The sequence below is a fragment of the Apaloderma vittatum genome, unplaced genomic scaffold, assembly GCF_000703405.1.
Source record: "Apaloderma vittatum isolate BGI_N311 unplaced genomic scaffold, ASM70340v1 scaffold7992, whole genome shotgun sequence".
Classification (NCBI taxonomy): Eukaryota; Metazoa; Chordata; class Aves; order Trogoniformes; family Trogonidae; genus Apaloderma; species Apaloderma vittatum.
In genome coordinates this window covers 20,628-42,498 of record NW_009701838.1, presented here as the reverse complement: position 1 = coordinate 42,498, position 21,871 = coordinate 20,628, and the positions used below count along the sequence as shown (strand labels likewise).

Sequence of the window (21,871 nt, the reverse complement as noted above, 5' to 3'; positions counted from 1 at the left end):
ATGACTGAGAAGAAGCTTGTGTGGGATCTGAGTAAGCTGAAGAAACAGAACAACGGAGAACAGGACAAGGTAAGGCAGATACCAGAGGAGATCATAGATCCTCCCCACTCTTACTCCTGTGTTTCAGTTTGTGCCCCAGAATTAATTCTCATGTCTCTCTGCACAATCAGCACTTGTTAGGTCTAAGCCAAGGAGTACTTGTGGGATCAGGCCCAAGCAGTCACTTGTGTAACTTGAAAGATAGCTACCTGCAATTATTCTGCAGGCATAAAAAATACAGGTGTAAAAAGTAGGATGCCAGTGGCCTAGGAGCCAATTCAATGTGCAATGTGTATCTGTTTCATTGATAACAATTACCAAATGTTGAATGGAAATCCTAAAAACTGAGATTTTTTTTACTTGAGGCTCTCATACCTTCAACAGAAATACAAAGAAAGACGATTTGACACTGAAAAGAGATTGTTTTCAAGTGTGTGTCATAGTTACTGAAATTCCCTGAGAATGGTTAGGGTTTACTGGCTAGTAAACATCACAATGAAGACAATGGGGAGGAGTTACCAATATGGTTTTAAAATACATGCTTCTGGTAATGCATATTGTCTTTCTCATCTTGAAAGAAAATTCTACTCTAATTACATCTGATTTTCAGATGTGGCTTTCTTAGACGAAGGTGATGGTGGGAAACTTCAGTTTATTTTTTTAAAAAAATAAGTTATGAATGTGCCTGGCCCATTAAGGTCTGTAAAATACTGGTGTTCTCAAAAATCACATTTCTAAATGCAGCAGTCAGAGTGGAATATGGGGAGAGGAATAGGAAGAAGAGACAAAGCTAATGTTTATACACTTTAGCTGAGCATATTTAAAAGCAGGAGGAGCAATTTTCTAAAGGACTGGAAAGTATTCAGTTTGTTTTAATGAGAATTAAGAGTCTATGTTAATATTTGGCACATGTATTAAAACCAAAAATGTTACAATAAAACATCTAAACCAAATCAATTTATCCTTCACCCTAGCCTAAAATGAGACAAAGAAAGAAGAAACATGATGATCTAAAAGATTTTAGCTACGTATTAAGGACACTACTGCAGAATGCTTTTGGTATCAACACACAAAATAAATCTTCTGACTTCAAATCAAAGATTTAACAAGATATTCTATACTGATTTATTTTATTACTGAGACTAGTCTTCATTTGTGTCCACATACTTCAGTACATCTGTAGATGAATGAAAGAAAATGGCAGTTATGAAAAAAATAAGTTAACAAAGCACACTTAGTAAGTCTCCTTTTAATTTTTATCTTTCAAGGAAAGGTTACAAAGTTTGGTATTTTTACTAAGGATGGTCATCAAGCCAATCTCAGCTGATTCTGTTGTATTTACATATACCTGTTTGTAACATGAAGGTACAAGGATGCACAGTGGTATGAAGTATAGCTTGGTGCCAGTACATAATGTTTACTAGAGAATGATGAGCTAGAAAAGTTGCCTGAAAGATGTTTTTTGTGGAAAAAAAAATCTTTTACAATATGTCTCTAGCAGACAACAGAACATCCTGTGTACAGACAGTATGTGGGAAAGGTCCGCCCCTGCATTGATCTCATTGACAGCCTGAGAGCTCTTGGAATAGAAAAAGACCTTGCTTTGCCCACAATTGCTGTAATTGGAGACCAGAATTCTGGGAAAAGATCCATCCTAGAAGCCTTGTCTGGTGTTGCTCTTCCTAGGGGAGATGGTAAGTATTCACTTCCTCAGGTTTTTATCTTACTATCTTGCTTTCACTTTGATGAGGTGGAAGGGATTTTTTTTTTTTTTTGGTCTGGGATTAGATAACTCTGTGACTGAGACTGTATTTAAATTGTGAGATTCCAGAGGCCTTCTCCGCTCTGGCTTCCAGAAGAAATGGATGTGCAGGCGGTGGCACTGCAGGGTAACTCCAACGAGGCACATGTTCTGGGTGGTCAAGAGATCAGGAGTAAGAAGAGTATACTGTAGCATTCTTGACCCCAATCTTGTGCATTTCCCAGCAAAGAACAGTGTGACAGAATATAAGTTACCATGGAAGACCAGTTTTAAAATTTGCTTTTAGGATTGGTTTGCGGTTTTTTAGCAACATTTTCTTACAGATACAATTTTTTTGGCAAAGAACGTACAAAGATCTTTACATACAAACATGTGCCTTGCATGATATTTAAGTCAGAGAAGATTGTTGGAAGACTTTACAGCTCAAGAAGATTCACTTTCCAATTCTGCATGTGTGTGTGTATACACACACATATAAGTTCTGCAAGTTCTCTATGAGTTGACAGTACCATCTAGTCTTTCAGGCTGGATTTCAAGAATCAAATTTTCATAGGATGTAGGTTCAGCACCAAAATGCTCACCCAAAGGGGTGCAAATCTCCACCCTTGGAGGTTTGCAGGACAAGACAGGACTGGACAAAGCCATGTCTGACCTCATCTAGTGCTGGTGACAGTCCTACTCTGAGTAGGAGGGTTGACGAGAGCCCTTTGGCAGTGTCTCTTGCAACATTTCCACATCTCTATGTGAAATATTAGGCAATCGTGTGTAGGCCACGCAGCCCATGGCTGTGTATCATGCATAACAACTGCTGGGAGAGTCACCTCTGTCTTTGGAACTGCTGCAGATAATGTTACTCCATGTCCGTTGGAGCTTAAACTGAAAAGAATACCTGCTACCCAGGCATGGAAAGGAAAAATTTGTTTCTGCAACGCCAGCACAGAACTCCAGGATGCCTCTGAGGTGAAAGAAGCATTAAGAAAAGGTAAGTTATAACGTAGTCCCCTCTTATGTGGTTTGCTCAATCTCCTGTGAATCCTTTCTCCCCTTTCCGTAGGCTGAGAAGCAAGCCCAAGACTAACACAATGATTGCAGCCAAGAGTAACATCAAGAGCTGAATTCAGAGCAGGAGAAGGTGGGGTAGCATAATATGTGTCTCTCAAGACAGTTGTACTACCTATTACTTCAGTGGTGAAGATTATAAGCCACTCATCCAGGATGGAGAGATAGATAAAATATTCCATAAGTGTCTGGGAGAAGTCTCACATTTGCTAGCCCTTGCGCTTGTTGGGGACTTCAGCTTTCCAGATGTCTGCTGGAAATACAACACGGCAGAGAGGGAACAATCCTGGATGTTCCTAGGGTGTGTAGAAGATAAATTCCTGACACAGCTGGTGAAGGAACCAATGAAGGAAGGTGCCCTCCTAAACCTGCTATTTGTGAACAGGGAAGGCCTTGGGAGGGATGTGGTGGTTGGAAGCTGGGAGAAGATCTGGGACAAATAACTTGATCTCTCAACCTCTGTATCAAAATGTGAAGAATATAGAATAACCAATATTTATCTTTCAAGGCACCCAAGGATTAATTAATGCCTACAAAATATCTTGATGTTGAGGAAGCATTTCTACAATTGACCAGTATTTTATCTGATCACTTTCATTGTGGTTTATGTACATGCATTTTGTCTCCATCCATGAGAGTTCATAAGGATACGCTCTGTAAAATATTACAGTTCACATTCAAAAAGGACTCCACATGTCCATGTATTACATAATAACTTCTTCAGGGTTTTGCATAAGGGGATTTAGATGTGCAGCTGGATCTGAAAAAAGAGCCAAGGCTAAAAAACCCTTCGGTGGTAGTAGGTGCTTTTCAAAGTCATTGTGTTCAGCTTTGATTTGATGCATTGTTTGAAGCTTGTATTCATTGCCTTGCTCTTTTCTCCTTGCAGTGCAGAATGCTGTGACTCCTACTAAAAGTGCCATTAGTGAAGAACTAATCTCCCTAGAAATTCAGTCCCCACAGGTCCCAGATCTGACACTGATTGATCTTCCTGGAATTGTCAGAACTGCTACGGGGAAACAGCCAAAAGACATTGGGATACAGGTAAAATTCAGTCTCTTATACCAACCTGTGCACAAGGTCACTTCTGTAACCTACCTCATACATGAGCCTTTGCTGTAGGACACTGGGGTTATTATGCTGGGCTTCTGAGCCAGTAATAGAGCTACTCTAGCAACGAGGCCTGCTTTTCAGGCAAGGACATGCCGATAGGAACAGTGAGGTCCAGGATCTCTCCTGCCTGCTCTGTCGTGCAGGAGGGAAGTGTCCACAGTAACCGTGAAGGAGCCACGTCAGGTGCCTTGACAGCGATATGGACCCTGAGCACAGTGCTGTCCCTGTGACCATGGGCTAGCCTAGAAGATAGATACATCCTAAAATGAGTTGTCTCTTACCAGCTCTGTGGATGTATTTGGCAAATTTGAATAGATCTGAGTGCTTGTAAGCTTTTCTGGAGCAAGGTGGCAAGTTAGGCCTCTTAGACATTTGTTGCTCTGTCATCCTTCCTTACAGAGCACATCAGAATCAGACCCATCCTGATTTTTCTCATCCCTTAAGGCATCCCAAAAGTTCCTTTTTGAAGTAAACATAATACACATTAAACTGAAGGAGACCTCTACTCTTCTTCTGGCTGCCTTTAGTAGAAAAGCTGGGGAATGCAAATACAGCTCTAGTTAGACAAGGCCAGTTGTGAAAGTGCTGTGCAGGAGCTGGATGTATTGTTTCTCCTAAAATACGTTTGAATAAGAACTTGGAATAGGAGTAGCCCAAATAAAAGTAGACATATGAGGAAAAATGAGACAAGACTGGATTGTCTGGTCTTTACTCTTTGGGAGAAGAGTGAATTAATTTCACAGTTAGACAGTAATCTTTCTATTCAGAAGAAAGTAGCAGGTGTGACATGATTCGCACATTTCCGTCATCTCCAGCTGCCTGCATCCTTCAGAGATGGAGGCTATAATAGTAGCATGCCAGAATTGGGAAGGAGAGGGTGTGACATGATTCGCACATTTCCGTCATCTCCAGCTGCCTGCATCCTTCAGAGATGGAGGCTATAATATTGTAGCATGCCAGAATTGAGAAGGAGAGAAGAGAGACACCCTTACCAAAACTTAGAAAGAAGAGAGTTAACTTCCTTCAGTATAAGAAAAACAGAGCTGCGTGAACCTTTGGTAATGCAACACAAACCATGAGAAATTCTCTTAGTTTGGCACTGAAACACAGAAACAACATCAAGAGATATCGTGTGTGACTTGTGAGCTTTTTTTCACAAATACTCTACTGAATTATAAGCCGAAGATATTTCCTCCTTTCAGAGATACAAATCTGAGATTTATCAGCATAATCTGACTTGCTTGTATACCTAGACATCACGACTTGTTTTTTCTGACATGTAGTTGCTTATGAAATATCTTTAATATTTCCATAATTAAATGGATGAGAGGTTAAAATTGATATAATTTTCAAGACAGGCATGACAACCATCTAGTCTCATTCAGGCTAGGTGTTTGGATTAATAGACACAGGAAAAGAAGCTGCATTCTTCTGTTGGTCCATTTCCATGCCATCCTCAGTATATGTGACATTTAATGAATCAGGCAGTGGCTCATGTTGCTAGAAATGATCATATCCTACATGCAAGCATCTGTTTCACTGAACTTTATTACTGCTCTATTGCAATGCAGATCAAGACGCTACTTAAAAAAACTATTGGCTGCAAAGAGACACTCAATTTGGTAGTGGTGCCATGTAATGTGGATATTGCAGCAACAGAAGCAATGAAAATGGCTCAAGAGGTGGACCCCAGTGGAGAAAGAACACTAGGTGAGATAATTTTTAATTTACAAGTTGGAGAAGTGCAATATTATTTTTTCCATGAATGCCTGATGTTCCATATTCCATGCCAGATCTGTGAAATCAGCTACTAGAAGAAGGGAGAAAAAAAAGGAAATAACATAAATTACTTGCAAAGCTTGAGATGATCCAGTAGTTCTAAGAATCCTTCAGTTTTGAGTCTTGCTGGCATTCATGTTATAAATAATTGGAAACTTAAAGTTCAGAGTTGCTGACAGACAAGCTTTACTTCTGCCTGTTAAAACACATTTGCAAGGCAAAAGGTGTAGTGGAAGGCCAACTATAGAGCAAGATTTACAGTGCAAAGCCCATGATCTGAGAAGTTTTTAGGAGAGAGAAAACAAAACGGAGAGAATTTGCTTTATAAACCATGGTACAGGTGTCCTACTGCACCTCTCCCACCTTCAGCCTCAGTGCTTGACTGACTTTCTCTTTGGATAACTTCACAGGGATCCTCACAAAACCTGACCTGATGGACAGAGGAAGTGAGGAGATTATCATGAACATAATGCGAAACCTGGTCCTGCCCCTTAAAAAAGGCTACATGATGGTGAAGTGTGGTGGACAGCAGGGCATCTACAACAAACCAGCCTTGGCTGATGCAATCCGTCAGGAGAGAGAATTCTTTCAGACTCACAGATGTCTCAGGTACTTCTAGCAGAAAGGACCTAATTGAAAATATATCAATATATGATTGATTTGCTGCTGAGTCGTCTTCTGGGAAAATCTGTGCCCTCGTCACAGGCAATGTGATTTCACAGGCAGTTTTGATCAATGGCAGGTGAAAAGGGTTTTGAATCAATGTACTTCACACATGCAGAAATAATATAACAGCATATTAATCTGCTGTTAGAATTTGCTCTTTTCATACACTTTTCTCTGTTTCCCCTCGCTCAGCCAGCAGCAGTAGCTGTCAAAAAACTCTTGCATAAAAGCCATGGTGCCCTGAGTCCTGGGCTGCTGCCACATCTGTACTAGCACTCCCTTTCTTTACTCAATTTCTATGGTAGAACTAGTGAAATCAGAGGAAGCATCAGTGATACCTCCTTGCCCTGTACATGCGGTCATTTCAAAACAACTTTTTCCTCTTTTTTGCAGCATTCTTCTGGAAGAAGAAAGGGCTACTATCCCTCATCTAGCAGAGAAGCTCACAAATGAACTTGTGAGACATATTATCGTAAGTAACAGAGGTGCCATGTTTTGTCATTTGTATTGGTTACTACCTAAAAATAAGTTCAGCCCTTAAACATTACATTACAGTTGATTTCAATTGAATTGCATCTTTACAAGCAGAGATAGTACTCAATTATGCTTCGTTCCGACAATCTGAGAGCAAATTGAACTGAGGCTTAGAGTCAAAGAAACCCATGCTCTGTCCTCAGGTTTGCCTTTAAGATGAAGATTGACAATAGGAAAATCATTTAATCTACCTGTAACTCATAACTCCTACCTTTGCAACAACAGCCATGATATTTCATTTTGTTTGTGAAGAGTGTTAATCAGCTGGGTGACAAGTTACTGCAATGAGCTTACTAGAGTATGGTCACTTCTATTTAACTGAAAATGTCTTCAAAATCTCAAGGTCCAATTGTTTTTGTGTCAGGAGGACAGAGCCAGGCTCTTTTCAGTGATGTCCAATGACAGGAAAAGGGGCAATGGTACAAGCTGGAACATAGGAGGTTCCACAAAAATATTAGAAAAAACTTTTTTACTGTGAGGGTGACAGAGCCCTGGCACAGGCTGCCCCGGGGGGTTGGGGAGGCTCCTCCCTTGGAGACATTCATAAACCGCCCGGATGGATTCCTGTGTGACCTACTGTAGGTGATCCTGCTCTGGCAGGGGGGCTGGACTAGATGATCTTTTGAGGTCCCTTCCAACCCCGAACATTCTGGGATTCTGTGATTACTGTAATGATGTAAGTATATTGGAAGTTTAGTTATATATACATGTATCTGTAAGTAATATACCTTATTCCATTAAGGGAAAATGCTAAAGCACACGGAATCTCTAAATTCAGTCCTGAAGAAGAAAAAATATTATTTACATATATTTATACTTATATAAAATAAACACCTAAACAGTCATGCTCAGTCAGTAATGGAGGGGTTAGTACATTCCCCACATCACCACTTCCCTGGCCCAAACTTTGAGGACATAGTTTCTTGCTCACTGCATGTGAAATGTGGCCCCAGACTGCAGCTACTCTGCCCATCTCATAGTGAGGTCCAGCCTGATTTCTCAGGGAGGTCCTAAACCCCTGCATTCTCTCAGTGGAGGACATACTTGCTCTTTCCTGCTATCCCACTATCACCTGTGGGATGAAAGGACAGTGAGCTCTTGGCCTCCTGAGAGCAGCAAAGACCATCTGCAGGTTTAGGTCACTCTTAGGGGGATTTTGTTTTTCTTCCAAAGCCAGGCATTTTCAACCTAACTAAATGTCCTTCTTCACTGTTTGCCGCCTAGGAAACTTTGCCAACACTAAAGAACCAAATACATGAGGGGCTCCAAAAAACGTTACAGGCTCTACAAAAGTATAGAACACCTAAAACAGATTCCGAGAAGTTGATTTTCCTCACGGATGTAAGTATCAATATGGGTTTGATCATGAAGCAGAGCGAGGAGGACCACTGGAGCTTGTGACCTCTTATAAGAATTCTTTTCCTGTGGTTATGTGACAAGAGAATTGAACAGCAGCTCAGCTGATTTTTCAAAATCGAGCATTGATAAGATCAAATGCGTTCCTGATATCAAAATATGTTTTGCAAGTCCATCTAAGTGTCTTGTCTTGGAGAGTTAATCCCTCACAGTAAACTGTCAGCAGAGGTGCTTATGAAGGCTCATCGGCCTTCAAAGATTTCACAGAAGCCTGGTCAATTAGAATTTAGTAAATGGTTCTAAGATTCCACAGAAAAACAACACAAGCCAACCAAACAAAAAAAGAACAAAACAAAAACAAACAAGAATATCAAATTTGTATTCCTCTAGCTGGTTTTGAGAAAAGAAAACAAACAAACAAAAACAAACAGGAGCTAAGGGCATAAGAGATGTAGGGAAGAAACATTTTGAATGAACCATGTTCCGGCTTTAATATCAAATGCCTGAAGATTTATTTAACATATGCAAGTTAGTATGAACAAATGAAACTTTACTACATTGTTTGCTTGTTCTTTAATTCATTACAGGTGATCAAACTCTTTAACCAAGACATCTCTCAGACAATATGTGGAGAGGAGCAGTTGTTTGGAAATGAAATCAGTCTGTTTGCAAAAATCTGCAAAGTGTTTCAAATGTGGGAAACGCTTCTCCTAGAGTGTGTTGAAAAGGGTAAGCACAGAAAACCACCACTTGCAGCTAACCTGAGATTCCATTCGCTTGCTTTTAAATCAAGACATAGCATCATCAACAGGTTGTTTTCAAGATAGTGAAAAACAAGAAGCTAGGAGCATTCATATGGTGTAGTGTTAGGCAACTTATGCTTTGGTCCTTGGGGACAAAGACCTGATTTGCCTTAAATGCTGTCATTATGGAGAGATCAGTGAGTGTCTCTCTTCTCCCAGCAGAGAAATAAAATCTAGACTATTGACCCTGGCACGGAGATTATCTGAACCAATCTTCTAAACAACAGCAACAAAACCAACATCATCATCATCATCAGTATATTTAAACTCTAGAATACATCTGTTACAATTCTACTATTATTAGGAATATTTTGGAATTTTGGTCTTTTTTTGTCCTTCTTTAGCTCTGGTTTAAGGTGTGGAGAAAGTAATTCTAAGTCTGAAATACCCACAACCTTGTAAAGAGTACCCCTTCCTGTGCATCACCCAGCTTGCTGTTTAACTGAACTCAGTTCTGAACTGTGGGTTGGATAATACATGCAGACTGAATGCTGATGTACACTCAACATCTTTTGCAGCATCTTTTTCGCATCTTTCATTTGTTCTTAGAGATGAAATAGTACCAGCTGCCCATCAAGCTGTGGCTCTTGAAACAAGTTCTTGTAGTCTTTGATGCTCATGTATGTCAACATCAATAGTGAATCTAAAATGATAGATACAAATAGGCTGCAGGACCCCATGTGTTGCCCGATCTAGTCGAGAGGTGGCGTCCCTGGCGGCAGGGAGGCTGGATTAAAATGATCTCTAAGGTCCCTTCCAGCTTAGGCCACTCTATGATTCTATGATACAGTCAGCCAGAAACAAATATATTATATTTGCATCTATGTGAAGAGAGACAGACAAGCAAACATTAGTGTATGTCAGTGCTTCTTATGTCCCAGCCGCAAAGTACCAAACCAATTAATGTGATTTTGTGGAGAGGAATGAGAATAAAATAATGAAGGCATGAAGAGACTGGTGTAAAACCAGCAGCAAGCACTAGCAGAAGGATGCAGCTTCTGCAACTGAGTTGCAGAAGATACATAAGGCATTACATGGCAGCTGAACTGCAACGGGGAATCCTCTGGGCACTTTTAGACTATCCCAGTTGATTTAAGCTAATACATCCGACCTCACAGTAGAGTCAAGGTAGCAGCACACAGCAACTCTTACAACATCACAGCTCCTGCTGGCAATATGCTACCCCAAAATCACATGCACGCATGCTCAGGTGAAGTATTTGCATGTGCAGCAGAGCAAGTTCACTTACATAGCGTGAAAACTAGAGGTAGATTTAGTGCCCCCTTCCTTGGTGGAAAGAACTGTTGTCAGCCACAACTAGGGCTTCTAAAGGTACATCATTGCATGTCAGATGATTCTGTTTAACTTCAGCTTCCTTATGATGAATGAAAGTATTAAAAATAGCAAATACTGTGGATACTTGAAGCCTTGAACTTTCTGTTGCAAAGCTGACAGATGTTCTTGTGCCCCTGTTACAGCTTTTTACTACCTTACCTCTACAGGTTCATTTTCAGACTCTGATACTCCCCATCTACCTCTGTCATATATCTGAATGTTGGAATTGAATGTATTTATAGCCTGACTTCTAGTTCCACATATGCACTTGATCCTTGTTCTTACTAACAAGGAGGAGCTCCTGGGGAGTGTGCAGCTCAATGGCAGCCTTGGCTGCAGGGATTGCAAAATGGTGGAGTTCAGGATCATTAGTGCAGTGAGAAAGGAGAGCAGTAAGCTCAGGACCCTGGATTTCCAGAGAGCTGACTGATGGCCTCAGGGATCTGCTCAGTGGAATTCCATGGGATAAAGTCCTGGAGGGAAGGAGGGTCCAGGAAAGCTGGTTAATATTCAAGGATCACCTTCTTCAAGCCCAAAGGCTATGCATTCCATCAAAGAGGAAAGCTAGTAAAAACACTAGGTGACCTGCATGGATGAACAAGTAGCTCCTGGACATTCTCAAATGCAAAAAAAATGTAAACTATAGGGCATGGAAGAGAGGATAGGCAACCGGGAACCATTACAGAGAAGTTGACCAAGTAACCAGAGATCAAGTTAGGAAAGCTAAAGCTCTTCTGGAATTAAATCTGGCTAGGGATGTCAAGGACAAAAAGAAGGCTTCTATAGATATGTCAGTGACAAAAGGAAGACCAGGGAAAATGTAGGACCACTCTAGAAGGAAACAGGGAAGCTGGTCACACAGGATATTGAAAAGGCTGAGGTGCTCAATGACTTTTTGTCTCAGTCTTCACTGGCAAGGGCTCCAGCCACACTGCCCCAGTTGCAGAATGGATATTCAGAGATCGGAGTGCTGAAGAACTCCCAGCTGCGAGTGAAGACCAGGTCTATAACCATCTAAAGAACCTGAAGGTGCACAGTTCCATGAGACCTTACAAGATCCATCCACAGGTCCTGAATGAACTGGCATATTAAGTCACTAAGCCACTCTTCATCATATTCAAGAAATCATGGCAATCTGGAGAGGTTCTCACTGACTGGAAAAGAGGAAACGTAACCCCCATCTTCAAAAAGGGGAAAAAGGAAGATCCAGGGAACTATAGGCCTGTCAGTCTCATCTCTGTGCCTGGCAAAATAATGGAGCAGATTCTCTTGAAAAGCTGCTAGGGCATATGGATATAGAGGAGGTGATGGGTGACAGTCAACATGACTTCATCAAAGGCAAATCGGATCTGATAAACTTGGTGTCCTTCTGCGATGATATTAACAGCCTTGGTGGATGAGGGAAGTGCCACTGATGAAATCTACCTGGACTTGTACAGAGCATTTGACACTGTCCCACATGACATTTGGAAGGATATGGGTTTGACAGGTGAACCACTCAATGGATAAGGAATTGGCTAGATGGCCACACTCAAAGAGCTCTGATCAGCGGCTCAACGTCCAAGTGGAGACCAGTGACAAGCGGTGTCCCCCAAGGATCGATACTGGGACCAGTGTTGTTTAACATCTTTGTTGGTGACATGGAGAGTGGGATAGAGTGCACCCTCAGCAAGTTTGCCGACAACCCCAACCTCTGTGGAGTGGTTGACACGCTGGAGGGAAGAGATGCCATCCAGAGGGACGTTGACAGGCTTGAGAGGTGGGCCCATTCCAGCCTCAGGAGGTTCAGCAAGGCCAAGTGTAAGGTCCTGCACCTGGGTCAAGGCAATTCCAAGCACAAATACAGGCTGGGCGGACACCAGTTTGGGAGCAGCCCTGAGGAGAAGGACTTGGGTGTGTTAGTTGAGGAGAGGCTCAACATGAGCACTTACAGCTCAAAAAGTGAACTGTGTCCTGGACTGTGACAAAAGGATTGTGACCAGCAGGTCGAGGGAGGTAATTCTCCCCCTCTATGCTGCTCTGATGAGGCCCCACCTGGAGTACTGCATCCAGTTCTGGAGCTCACAGTATAAAAAGGACATGGATCTGCTGGAGGAGGGCCACAAAGATGGGTTGGAGAACCTCTGCAATGAGGACAGGCTGAGGGAGCTGGGATTATTCATCTTGGAGAAGAGAAGGCTCCAGGGTGACTTAATAGGGCCTTCCGACACATGAAAAGGGCCTACAGGAACATTGTAGGGCTTTTTACGGGGGCCTGTAGTGATAGGACAAGGGCCAATGGCCTGAAACTGCAAGAGGGTAGATTTAGATTAGATATCAGGAAGAAATTCTTCACCGTGAGAGTGGTGAGGCACTGGAACAGGTTGCCCAAGGAGGCTGCTGGATGTCCCATCCCTGGAAGTGTTCAAGGCCAGGCTGGATGGGGCTTTGAGCAACCTGGTCTAGTGGGAAAGAGGTGTCCCTGCTCACAGCAGGGGGATTGGAACTAGATGATCTTCAAGGTCCAAAGTCCCTTCCAACCTTAACCATTCTATGATTCTGTGATTCTATGATTCTATAATCTGTGATTCACAAATCTGACCCCAAAACAGGGCAATATCAAAAACTTTCAAAACACTTTGACACAAATCTTTACCTGAATATGTAAAATAATTCAAAACAATATACCTCATTTAAGATGGTAAAGTCATAGAATGTCAACAAAGAAATATCTACTCTGATATCTTAAATAAAAATAGCTAGTCAACAGTTGATTCCTTGGAATAAGACTATCACTAAATTCACTAAACAGTGAATCTATAACCTGTGAATCTAACTAGTGAATCTATAATCTCTTTTTTTACATCTATGTTTTTTAGAACTCAGGAGCGACTGGTAGTGGCCAGTTCTGTGAGGGCAGTAACTCTAAGAAGAACTAGTGTTTCTGAGCCCCATCAAAATTTCTAGATTGCTCTCCGTCAGTTAGATGCTTGATCAAGTGTGTAAGATGGCTCATTCACTGAGCAACTATGTATGTTAACTCAATTCTCTAGTAACAGTATTGATTGAAAGATCGTCTCAGTAGTTATTCTTCTTAAGAGCAATTCAAAGAGCAGAAACAGATATCCTTTTTAAATCTTAAATTTATAAATTGAGTGATTAAAGTAGTAATGCAATGTTACTTTAATATTACAGTTGAAAAAAATGCACAGAGGAGAACACGGCAATATGAAGACCAGTGTCATGGATGGAAACACCCAGCCTTTGTCAATTATAGGACATTTGAGAACATTATAAAAGAGCATATCGTAGAACTGGAGGAACCAGCCATTTTGATAATGAACAACGTGATCGGTACGTCTCTCAGGCCACATGAGGCTGTTGTGTGGGGGACACTGGTATGCTTATTTTTCCAGGATAAGCCAACATTCTCACTGATGGAGCAAGAGCTCTAGCCAGGATACTTCAGAGTGTGGAAGTGAATCTGCTTCTACCTGGGGTCTTGCTTCTTCTCTAGAGCCTCCAATCTCTACACATGGTCTCCAGCATTTGTTAATATTTTTCCCAGTGGCTGTTGGAAGGGAGTTAGAAGGTAACTGTGATAAATAACACAGTAAATAAACAGTATAGTAGAAGTACCTGGTGCCAGCCAAGTGGCCTGGTATTCCCAAGCCTGGGGAGTGACATTTGCAGACCTCAACTAGGAATCCAGATTTTCCAACTGTTTGCATAATGTTGTATGTATTATATAGTGGCTGCTGGGGGAAAGGGTCTAGAGTTCATCCAGTAAAAAGCACCCAAGGAAAAGGTATGTCATGATTCTGTCTCTTCTGTGTTTGCCTTAGAAGGCAGCTATGGTGTCTGTGCCAAACTCAGTGCTCTGTAATATATGTACTAGCCCCTGTTCCCAGCGAGGCCACTCAGGGGGCATTGTGGTTTGAGACTATCCAGACAGCAACAAAGAACCATGCAACTGCTTGCTCACTCTTATTCCCCTCCTTTTTGGGAGGGGGAGGATAAAATTCAGCAAAAAGGTCGACAATCAAGATTAAAGACAGGGAGGGCTTACGCATCATTTATGGTCACGGGCAAAACTAGAGTAGGTGTAGGAAGAAAACATCAATTTAATTTAGACAATAAAACCACCCCCTGTTTACCAATAAATTAGATCTGAGTAAGATAGTAAAAAACATAAATACAACCAGATCTTAAATGCACCTTCCCCGCAACCCTCCCTTCTTCCCAGCTACCTCCTCCCTCTGACAGCACAGAGGGGCAGGGATGTGGGAGCGCAGTCTGTCCATTACACAGTGTCCATGCCACTTCTTCCTCCCCAAGGAGAGGACTCCTCACAGTCTTCCCCTGCTTCAATGTGGTGTCCCTCTCATGGGAGACAGTCCTCTTCAAACTTCCCCAATGTGAGTCCTTCCCACATGGTCACAGTTCTTCCCAAACTGCTCCAGTGTGGGTCCCTCCCATGGGCAGCAGTCCTCCCAGCGACAGACTGCTCCAGCACTGGCTTCCCTTAGACTTCATGCATGGTCGTCTGCTCCAACCCGGGGTCTTCCGCATGATGCTGAAATCTGGGTCAGGGAACCCCCCAACAGCTTTCTTCTCTTAAATACATTGATGGCAGAGTTGCTGATTGGCCTGGCCTTGGCCAAAGGCAGGTCCAGCTTTTACCTGAGGCTGGCGGAGGCTCTGGAAGCTTCTCACAGGCACCATCCCAGTAGCTCCTCTGCTGCCAAAAAACCTCAACAGACACAAACCCCACACAGGGGGTGAGATGCATATATGCTTACATAGCCAAGTGATGGCACATCTGGTTGGACACAGCTGAAAGCACAGAAATTCCTTTATCGAAGGAATCTCAGTAATATTCAATCTCTTGGGTGTTGTTACAGGAAGTCTTTAATGGCTCACAGTCTCGGACCTAGAAATCTAAATTCCTACTTACTTGTATTGGTCATAAAGACAGAGAGCATCAATGCAGCTGCTCAGCTATTTCTGGATGAATACAGAAGATGGCTGGTTTTCCCAAGTCTTACGTTAACAATAGCTTAAAAACCTCACTTGCTTACATTACTCTATTTTTTCTTTTCTTCCATTAGGACTGATTGAAGAGAAATTTATAGAACTCGCTAAAAGGCATTTTGCCAATTTTGCCTCTCTGATCAGAGCTGCTAAGGTGAGACACTACTTATAACCTGAGATCAGAAAAGAGCAACACAGAATAGTGTTTGTAAATACAGCCATGTTTACAGTACCTATCCCGTTGCATTATCCTTATGCAAGTGTGGAATTTCTTGCAGGCCTCAGTTTCTATAAAATAAGGAAGAGCTTGAAAATGATAGCATGTTTACAATGGCACTAATCAAAGTGCATTTTGCCTTTCAGTGCAACTTTGATGAGATCTAAAACATACATTCCTCATTCACTCTTACCATATTGTTCATGCATGCAACACAATGCAAAGGAAACTTGATATGGCTGCCTTGAAGAGTTTATAGTTAATTTCTAACTGAAGTCCTGAAATTATTGGTAAGCGTATGGGCAGCCTCAGCATGCTAAACAGTGCTTTTCACCTTGCTGAAAGGCAAGCAGGGTGTTAGCCACTGCAGGAATCTCATCTTTGATAAAATAAAACAGCAGTAGACAAGCCAAAAATCATTTAGACTATGGGAGAGTTAGAAGATGGCTGTTCACAGTTTGCGTGTTTGCATGCATTGGAGCGGAGTTAAGTGATATGGATGTCATTGAAGGCCTTTTCTCAGAAAGAGCTTTGAGGAAGAGGTGAGAAGCAATGCTGGACAGCCAGGAAGCTGAGTCTATTCACAGGGTACTGCTTATAAAGGAAACTCCCAGGAAAAAGTGAACGAAATAGATGGTTTGTTATTTGACTTGCACAGCCAAACCCTGCTGAGCTCTCAAGCCAACCAGACTTCAGATGTGAACACAGTGAGAGGAGTGAAGAGAGAGAAGGTGCTGGTAGACACTGAAGATGAGAAAAAAGATGGGACACTTTCTTAGGGATGCTAGGAAAGCATTTTAATGGAATTTGAGGATGACTGATGCAACTTTACCCCCTTTCCAGGCTTTTAGGTGGAAGTATCAAGAAGGCCAGAAAGCATCTGATTACTGCAATAAAAGCACCAGACATGGAGGAGTTAGGCAGGGTTGGTTTGCTAATAGATAGGAGGCTTCAGGTTTTAAGAAGGGCAGGAGAGGCAACAGAGTTTGGATCAGTGCCTCCTCTCACTAGCTGTTGCAAGAGGGAGACACAAACAAAATGCATGCAAAACCTGAGGGCAAGCTGCAGGCTGAACTCATAGCTGGCCATTGCTACTTGTTCCCATCAACCTTGTGTTTTCCTTCAAGGTCCAAGGACCAGATTTTGAGTGATCCCACTCGTGTTTAAGGACTGGCCCCAACCACCGTGTTTTCCCTCTCTTTCACAGCAGAGGAATCAGAAGCATTACTCCATGTTCCTGAGAGCTGGTCTGGGATTAGACAGTGCTGCAGCAAGAACTATTGATCACTGTGTCCACCCCACCCTTCCCTGGGGTCACTGCTAAGCATTGCAAATGTCTGAGAACTTGTTCTTTTCTCTCCTAGACCAGAATTGAGGACATTAAACAGAAGCAAACAGCAGAGGCTGAAAGACAGATCCGGACCCAGTTTAAAATGGAGAGACTTGTATACTGCCAGGATGACCTTTACAGTAATGATTTAAAATCTCTTAAGGCAGAAAATACCATGAAAGTTGGCAATGAGAAGGAGTTGCAAGTTGGAGCGGCTTTGAATCAAGAGCCTACCATTGTCCAGGACATGGTTTTTTACACAAAGGTCTATTTTGATGTGAGTTTACAGACTATGATATAGAAGCTCTTCTGCACCTTGAAAAGTATAACATATACCCCTCCTCTAGATCTCGTTGTAGTCAGTATGAGTCTTCCATGAAATACTGTGCAGATGATAGGTATAAGTGTCTCATGCAGGTACAATGCACAGCTTTTGTATGGATTAATTGAAGCTTCTGACCAGTGATGAAAGTGCCAGGACAAAGCTGATCTGATGGGCTGTGTCAGCACAGTCACTGGGGAAAAGTAGTTGCATGCTGTAGGATATGGTGATTAAAAAAGCCTACAGGTTGTTAAAATAACAACTGGCTCCTAAACCACTTTTTATCTACCCTCCAGCCTGGCATGGCTCCCTGCTGCAGCTGCCCCTTGCTCAGGGAATATACCATTGGCAAGCGAGTCTTTCTTCTCACCCTCCTCTACCCCTTCATGGAGAAGGGGGTGACTCCCTGCTGCCTATGTAGCCCCGTGCCAGGGCAGTGCTCTCTTGCTGACTCTCCTCTGGGGGCAAGTGTCCAGAGGAGGAAAGGGCAGTCACTTCCCAGCATGGAGGAGAGGTTAGGATGGGGGAGAGCACTTCGTGCTGTAATTAGAAGTTACTGATACTCAGTGGACGGGAAGCCCCCCAGTCCAGCAAAAGTAGCAACAGTCCTAGGATTGCTTTCCCCACCACAAGCTCATCTCATGGTTTTCAAACAAAAGTAATTTCCACAAGTTCAGCAACAATTTGTACAGCACTTTGGCATTTAGCACAGCACCTGAGAGCTCAGGTCAGCCTCAAGCCCCTCTGTGTATTCCTGCAGCCAGCAGAAAGTGGTGTTGGTGGCATGTAGTCAGATCCTAAACTAATGTGGCAGGAGGAGCCATAATAAAATAAGTTAAAATGGATTCAGCTATCTGTAGAGATCAGAGCGCTTACACTGTGTTGCAGATAGCTCCATAGAAGCTAAATCTCTGAAGACAAATGGAGTCTTTTAACAAAGTATCATGTTAAAGAAAGACAGCAAAGAGAACACGGAGTATCAGGATTTGCTTTTGATCTTTGTTTCATAAAACTCCCTCAGAAAGCACCAAGTTCAATATTAATAATGCAGTAAGGTAGGCAGCAGCTTTCCTTGAATTTCAATAACAAGGCTTTGACAAATTCCCGCAATTAAATGTTCAGACTGCTCAGGCTAATGGAGAGAAAACCATTGGCTTTCAGAGAACAAGAGACAAAGGCAGCACTGCATAAGCTCTTCCTTCCTGCCTTGCTATACTCTCTGCTGTAACACAAATGCTGTAGATGCTGGTTATATACTTTTGTAAATGCCCCAACCATTTTCAGCGATTATAACTGCCAGGACATCATGTTTCCATGGGGCTTATGCAAGGCCAAACACACTTTGAATAAGAATGATAAATCTTCATGGCCTTTGAAAACAGCATGCATAAATGTGTCACCTGTGACAGGACAGTAAAGATTATGGGTACGGTCTGACTCTAGAACAACACCCATATTTAAATCACCTAGGTTCCCTAACGCCACAGTCTGTAGTGCTTAGAGAATATGTAGGCTCAGTAAGTGCTTTAGTTGACTCAGCCAAATTGCTTGCTATTGGCTAGATCTCTGCAAACCAGAAAGAAAAAGTAAACATCTAGTTTTAGGTATTTCTCAGCTTGAGCTGAGCTCCATTCTTGTAAATGAACAGTTTACAGCCACTGAGCTCCAGGGGTATCTAAAGACAGAAACAACTTAGACTTCTCTGGAAACAAGAGGCTTAAACCCTATAGGACCTACAAATCAAATATGCCTCTACCTGGTCATCTCGCTTGCCATGTTCAAGTCAGGTGTTACAAAAAGAAAGGAAGATGGCACCTCTCTCAATTTCAGCCAGTCACTCAGGTGCAGGTGCTTACCTGGCACCAGGAGGGCTGGAAGCAACTCCCAGCCTTGGAAAGGTTTGGAATTTCCCATCACCCAGCAGCATCAGCCAAGCCCTGCAGGTGTCTCTGGGAAAAGCTCTTCTAGGTCAATCTGTTTCAGTTTGCACCAATAACTAGACCAGACATTTTCTCAGGTTAAGTAGAAAATTATCTCACGGAGATATCAATACACATAATGTAGACACAGCCTAGTCTCACTACGGCTGAAGACATTTTCCCTTAAAGCTAAAGCTTACTCCAAAGCTGCCTTACACTAAAAAAAACAACCAGGTCAGAAAAACCATCTAAATACAGGAATTCACCACCTTTGGGGGAAAAAAAAAAAAATCCGTACCATAGTGGATTGGTAATGTTCAGAAAAGACAGGTTTGATGCCAGAAATTGTTCACAGGTACTGTTCATCAGGTATGCCCTTGTGTGACTCTTACCAATGACAGTTGGCAGAGCTAAGCTGGGAACAACCTGCCTTGGATTTAGTTTGCTGAGGAAAAAAAAAAAAGCAACAGCTGACATTTCCTTAATTTCTAGATCTTTAGGCACGAAAGAGATTAACAGCAAACATTTTTTAGTTTTTAGGAGCACTGACTTCTTGAGCAGGAACTCAATTCAATTTTAAAACATGCTGTCACTTCTTACCAGATTACCTACAGCCCCTTCCTTTTTTAGTTCTTTTGGTGAAACTAGCCTTGTACTTTTTTTTCCTCATTCTCTTGCAGGGAGCAACTAAACGCCTCTCCAGTCAGATACCTCTGATTATCCTGTCTTTTGCCCTTCATGATTTTGGGGATAAATTACAGACCACAATGCTACATCTTTTGGAAGAATTTAAGGCAAGCCAGGACTCGGAGAACAAGACTCTGAACTCTGTGGGAAGATTCGAGTTACGTGGTCTCCTTCAGAAGGGCAGAGAAGCAGATGAACATAGGAACTGCCTTGGTGAACAAGTTAATCGTTTCACCAAAGCCTGCCAGTGCCTGAGAGCCTTTAACTCACTGTAGCTTTCTCAATTTTTCAGAATTATTGTTCTACTCTTGTTTTCTATTGAATAAGTTTGTAAAGTCCCCTGAAAAAGTAATATCAACACAGACTTTTAACACTCATGTCACTCATTGGAGGGGTTGTGATTAAGTAAATGTTATCCCATTTCTTTATGAACTCTGTACAATCATTGAAATAATTATTAAAAAGCTAGAGCTCCGAGCTGTGTTTCGATGTGGGGGTTTTTTTGTTTGCTTTTGTTTAATGAGGATGAGGGCTTTCACCTGTATAACTCACAAACTGTATAAATCGAATTATCTAACTTTCCTAAATGAAATTTACTGCACAACTCTAGTGATCCCCTACTTCCCTTTGTGGGTTTGCCTCTCTGTGGTGGTTGCCTGCCCTACCATTGCCTGAAAAATAAGTGGCAACACCTTCCAGAGTCAAGTCCCAGCCCAGAGGTAGAGGGTGCACAGGGTAGGCGTGAAACAGTTCCAGCCTAGAGGGAAAAGAAAGTTAACGTCATCTGATCAGAACATCCACAGGATGGCTCCATTTCTCTTTTTTCAGTTCTGTAATCTGTAGAAAAAGGCTAAGAGACTCTTTCTTTTGGATACCTGGAGCTTTGCCTGAAATTTTGGGACTGATGGGCAATTCAGTAGGTGGCAGGACTTGAATATCCAGAAGGGATTAAACCACCTGGGGTTGTTAAAAATTAGAAGGGTGTCTCAGCATGTGACTTGTTTCACATCTCCTTCCCCTGCTCAAGGGGAAGGAAATCAGTTGAAAGTGTGTTTGTACCCATGTATCACACAGTAATTTTCAAGATGCTTACAAAAGAGGCCTTCTCTCAAGGCTAGAAATGACACTATGTGTTTAACCCTCCGAGATGAAACTGCAGCAGACGGCTGACTCCTGTGGCACGTCCTTCACCCCATTACAGCATACTGCTTTCTTAACCCCATTTGTAACTACAGCCAGTTTTGCACATTTCAGTATACTGTTTTGTAATACCGAATTGCAGTGCTACATGTTGGAAGCCATTAGAAAGCCTGATATAATAACAATTTATTGAATTTCTATTTTGGAAGTACTTGAAACTCATTGGCTACTTCATGGTATTTCCCGAGGCACACTTTATGCTCATGTGTCGTTGAAAACACCCTGTCTCACAACTAGAGAGGAGAGGCAGGTACACATTACTTCAGGCAGCTTGAGATGTAATAACAAAATAGGGTGTGACTCCCTCAACCCACTGCCTTTAGGCTAAACTTCCTTATTTAATTCAATTTCACAAGTCAGATTAATTTCAGACCCAGCCACTAAAGACATGCAACATTCCTGGACCTCCAGCTCTGTCTCCCCGGGTTTGTTCAAGGACCTAAAATTTTGCAATTAAACAATCCCCTGGATCATACTCTTGTGTTGTTTTTCTTTTGTTTTGTGTTTTGGGGGATTTTTTTTTTTTAATCAGATTTTCAAAACACTTCAGATATTGAATCCAGCAACAGATTCCAGTGAAATCAAAGCACACAGATATAAACCACTACTAAGGAAAACTATTTGTAACAAAAAAAAAAAGAAATCTTTATTTGGTGCAGTGTTTACATGCAAGATTGCATTTCAGTACCAAAACAGAGAAAACAAGAGTAAGTAAAGTCATTTCATCCAAAAGATTC

General features: G+C 42.0%; 1 protein-coding gene across 1 annotated transcript; it reads left to right on the top strand.

The window, feature by feature from the left end:
- Positions 1–20,209, top strand: LOC104281342 (interferon-induced GTP-binding protein Mx-like). Its single transcript, XM_009879305.1, has 13 exons — positions 1–69; positions 1,538–1,733; positions 2,646–2,783; positions 3,750–3,904; positions 5,545–5,683; positions 6,163–6,361; positions 6,812–6,890; positions 8,177–8,293; positions 8,896–9,037; positions 13,621–13,779; positions 15,537–15,613; positions 17,041–17,283; positions 19,928–20,209. Exons 1-13 carry the CDS (start codon positions 1–3, stop codon positions 20,207–20,209), a joined length of 1,995 nt encoding a protein of 664 aa, XP_009877607.1.
- Positions 20,210–21,871: the final 1,662 nt, after the last annotated feature.

What these genes read in the sequence shown, in the direction of transcription:
- LOC104281342 (XM_009879305.1), top strand. Translation starts at nt 1, where the DNA reads ATGACTGAGAAGAAGCTTGTGTGGGATCTGAGTAAGCTGAAGAAACAG. An exon ending in ACAACGGAGAACAGGACAAG is followed by an intron (nt 70 to 1,537) that starts GTAAGGCAGATA and finishes ATATGTCTCTAG; the next exon opens with CAGACAACAGAACATCCTGT. An exon ending in ACACAAAGGTCTATTTTGAT is followed by an intron (nt 17,284 to 19,927) that starts GTGAGTTTACAG and finishes ATTCTCTTGCAG; the next exon opens with GGAGCAACTAAACGCCTCTC.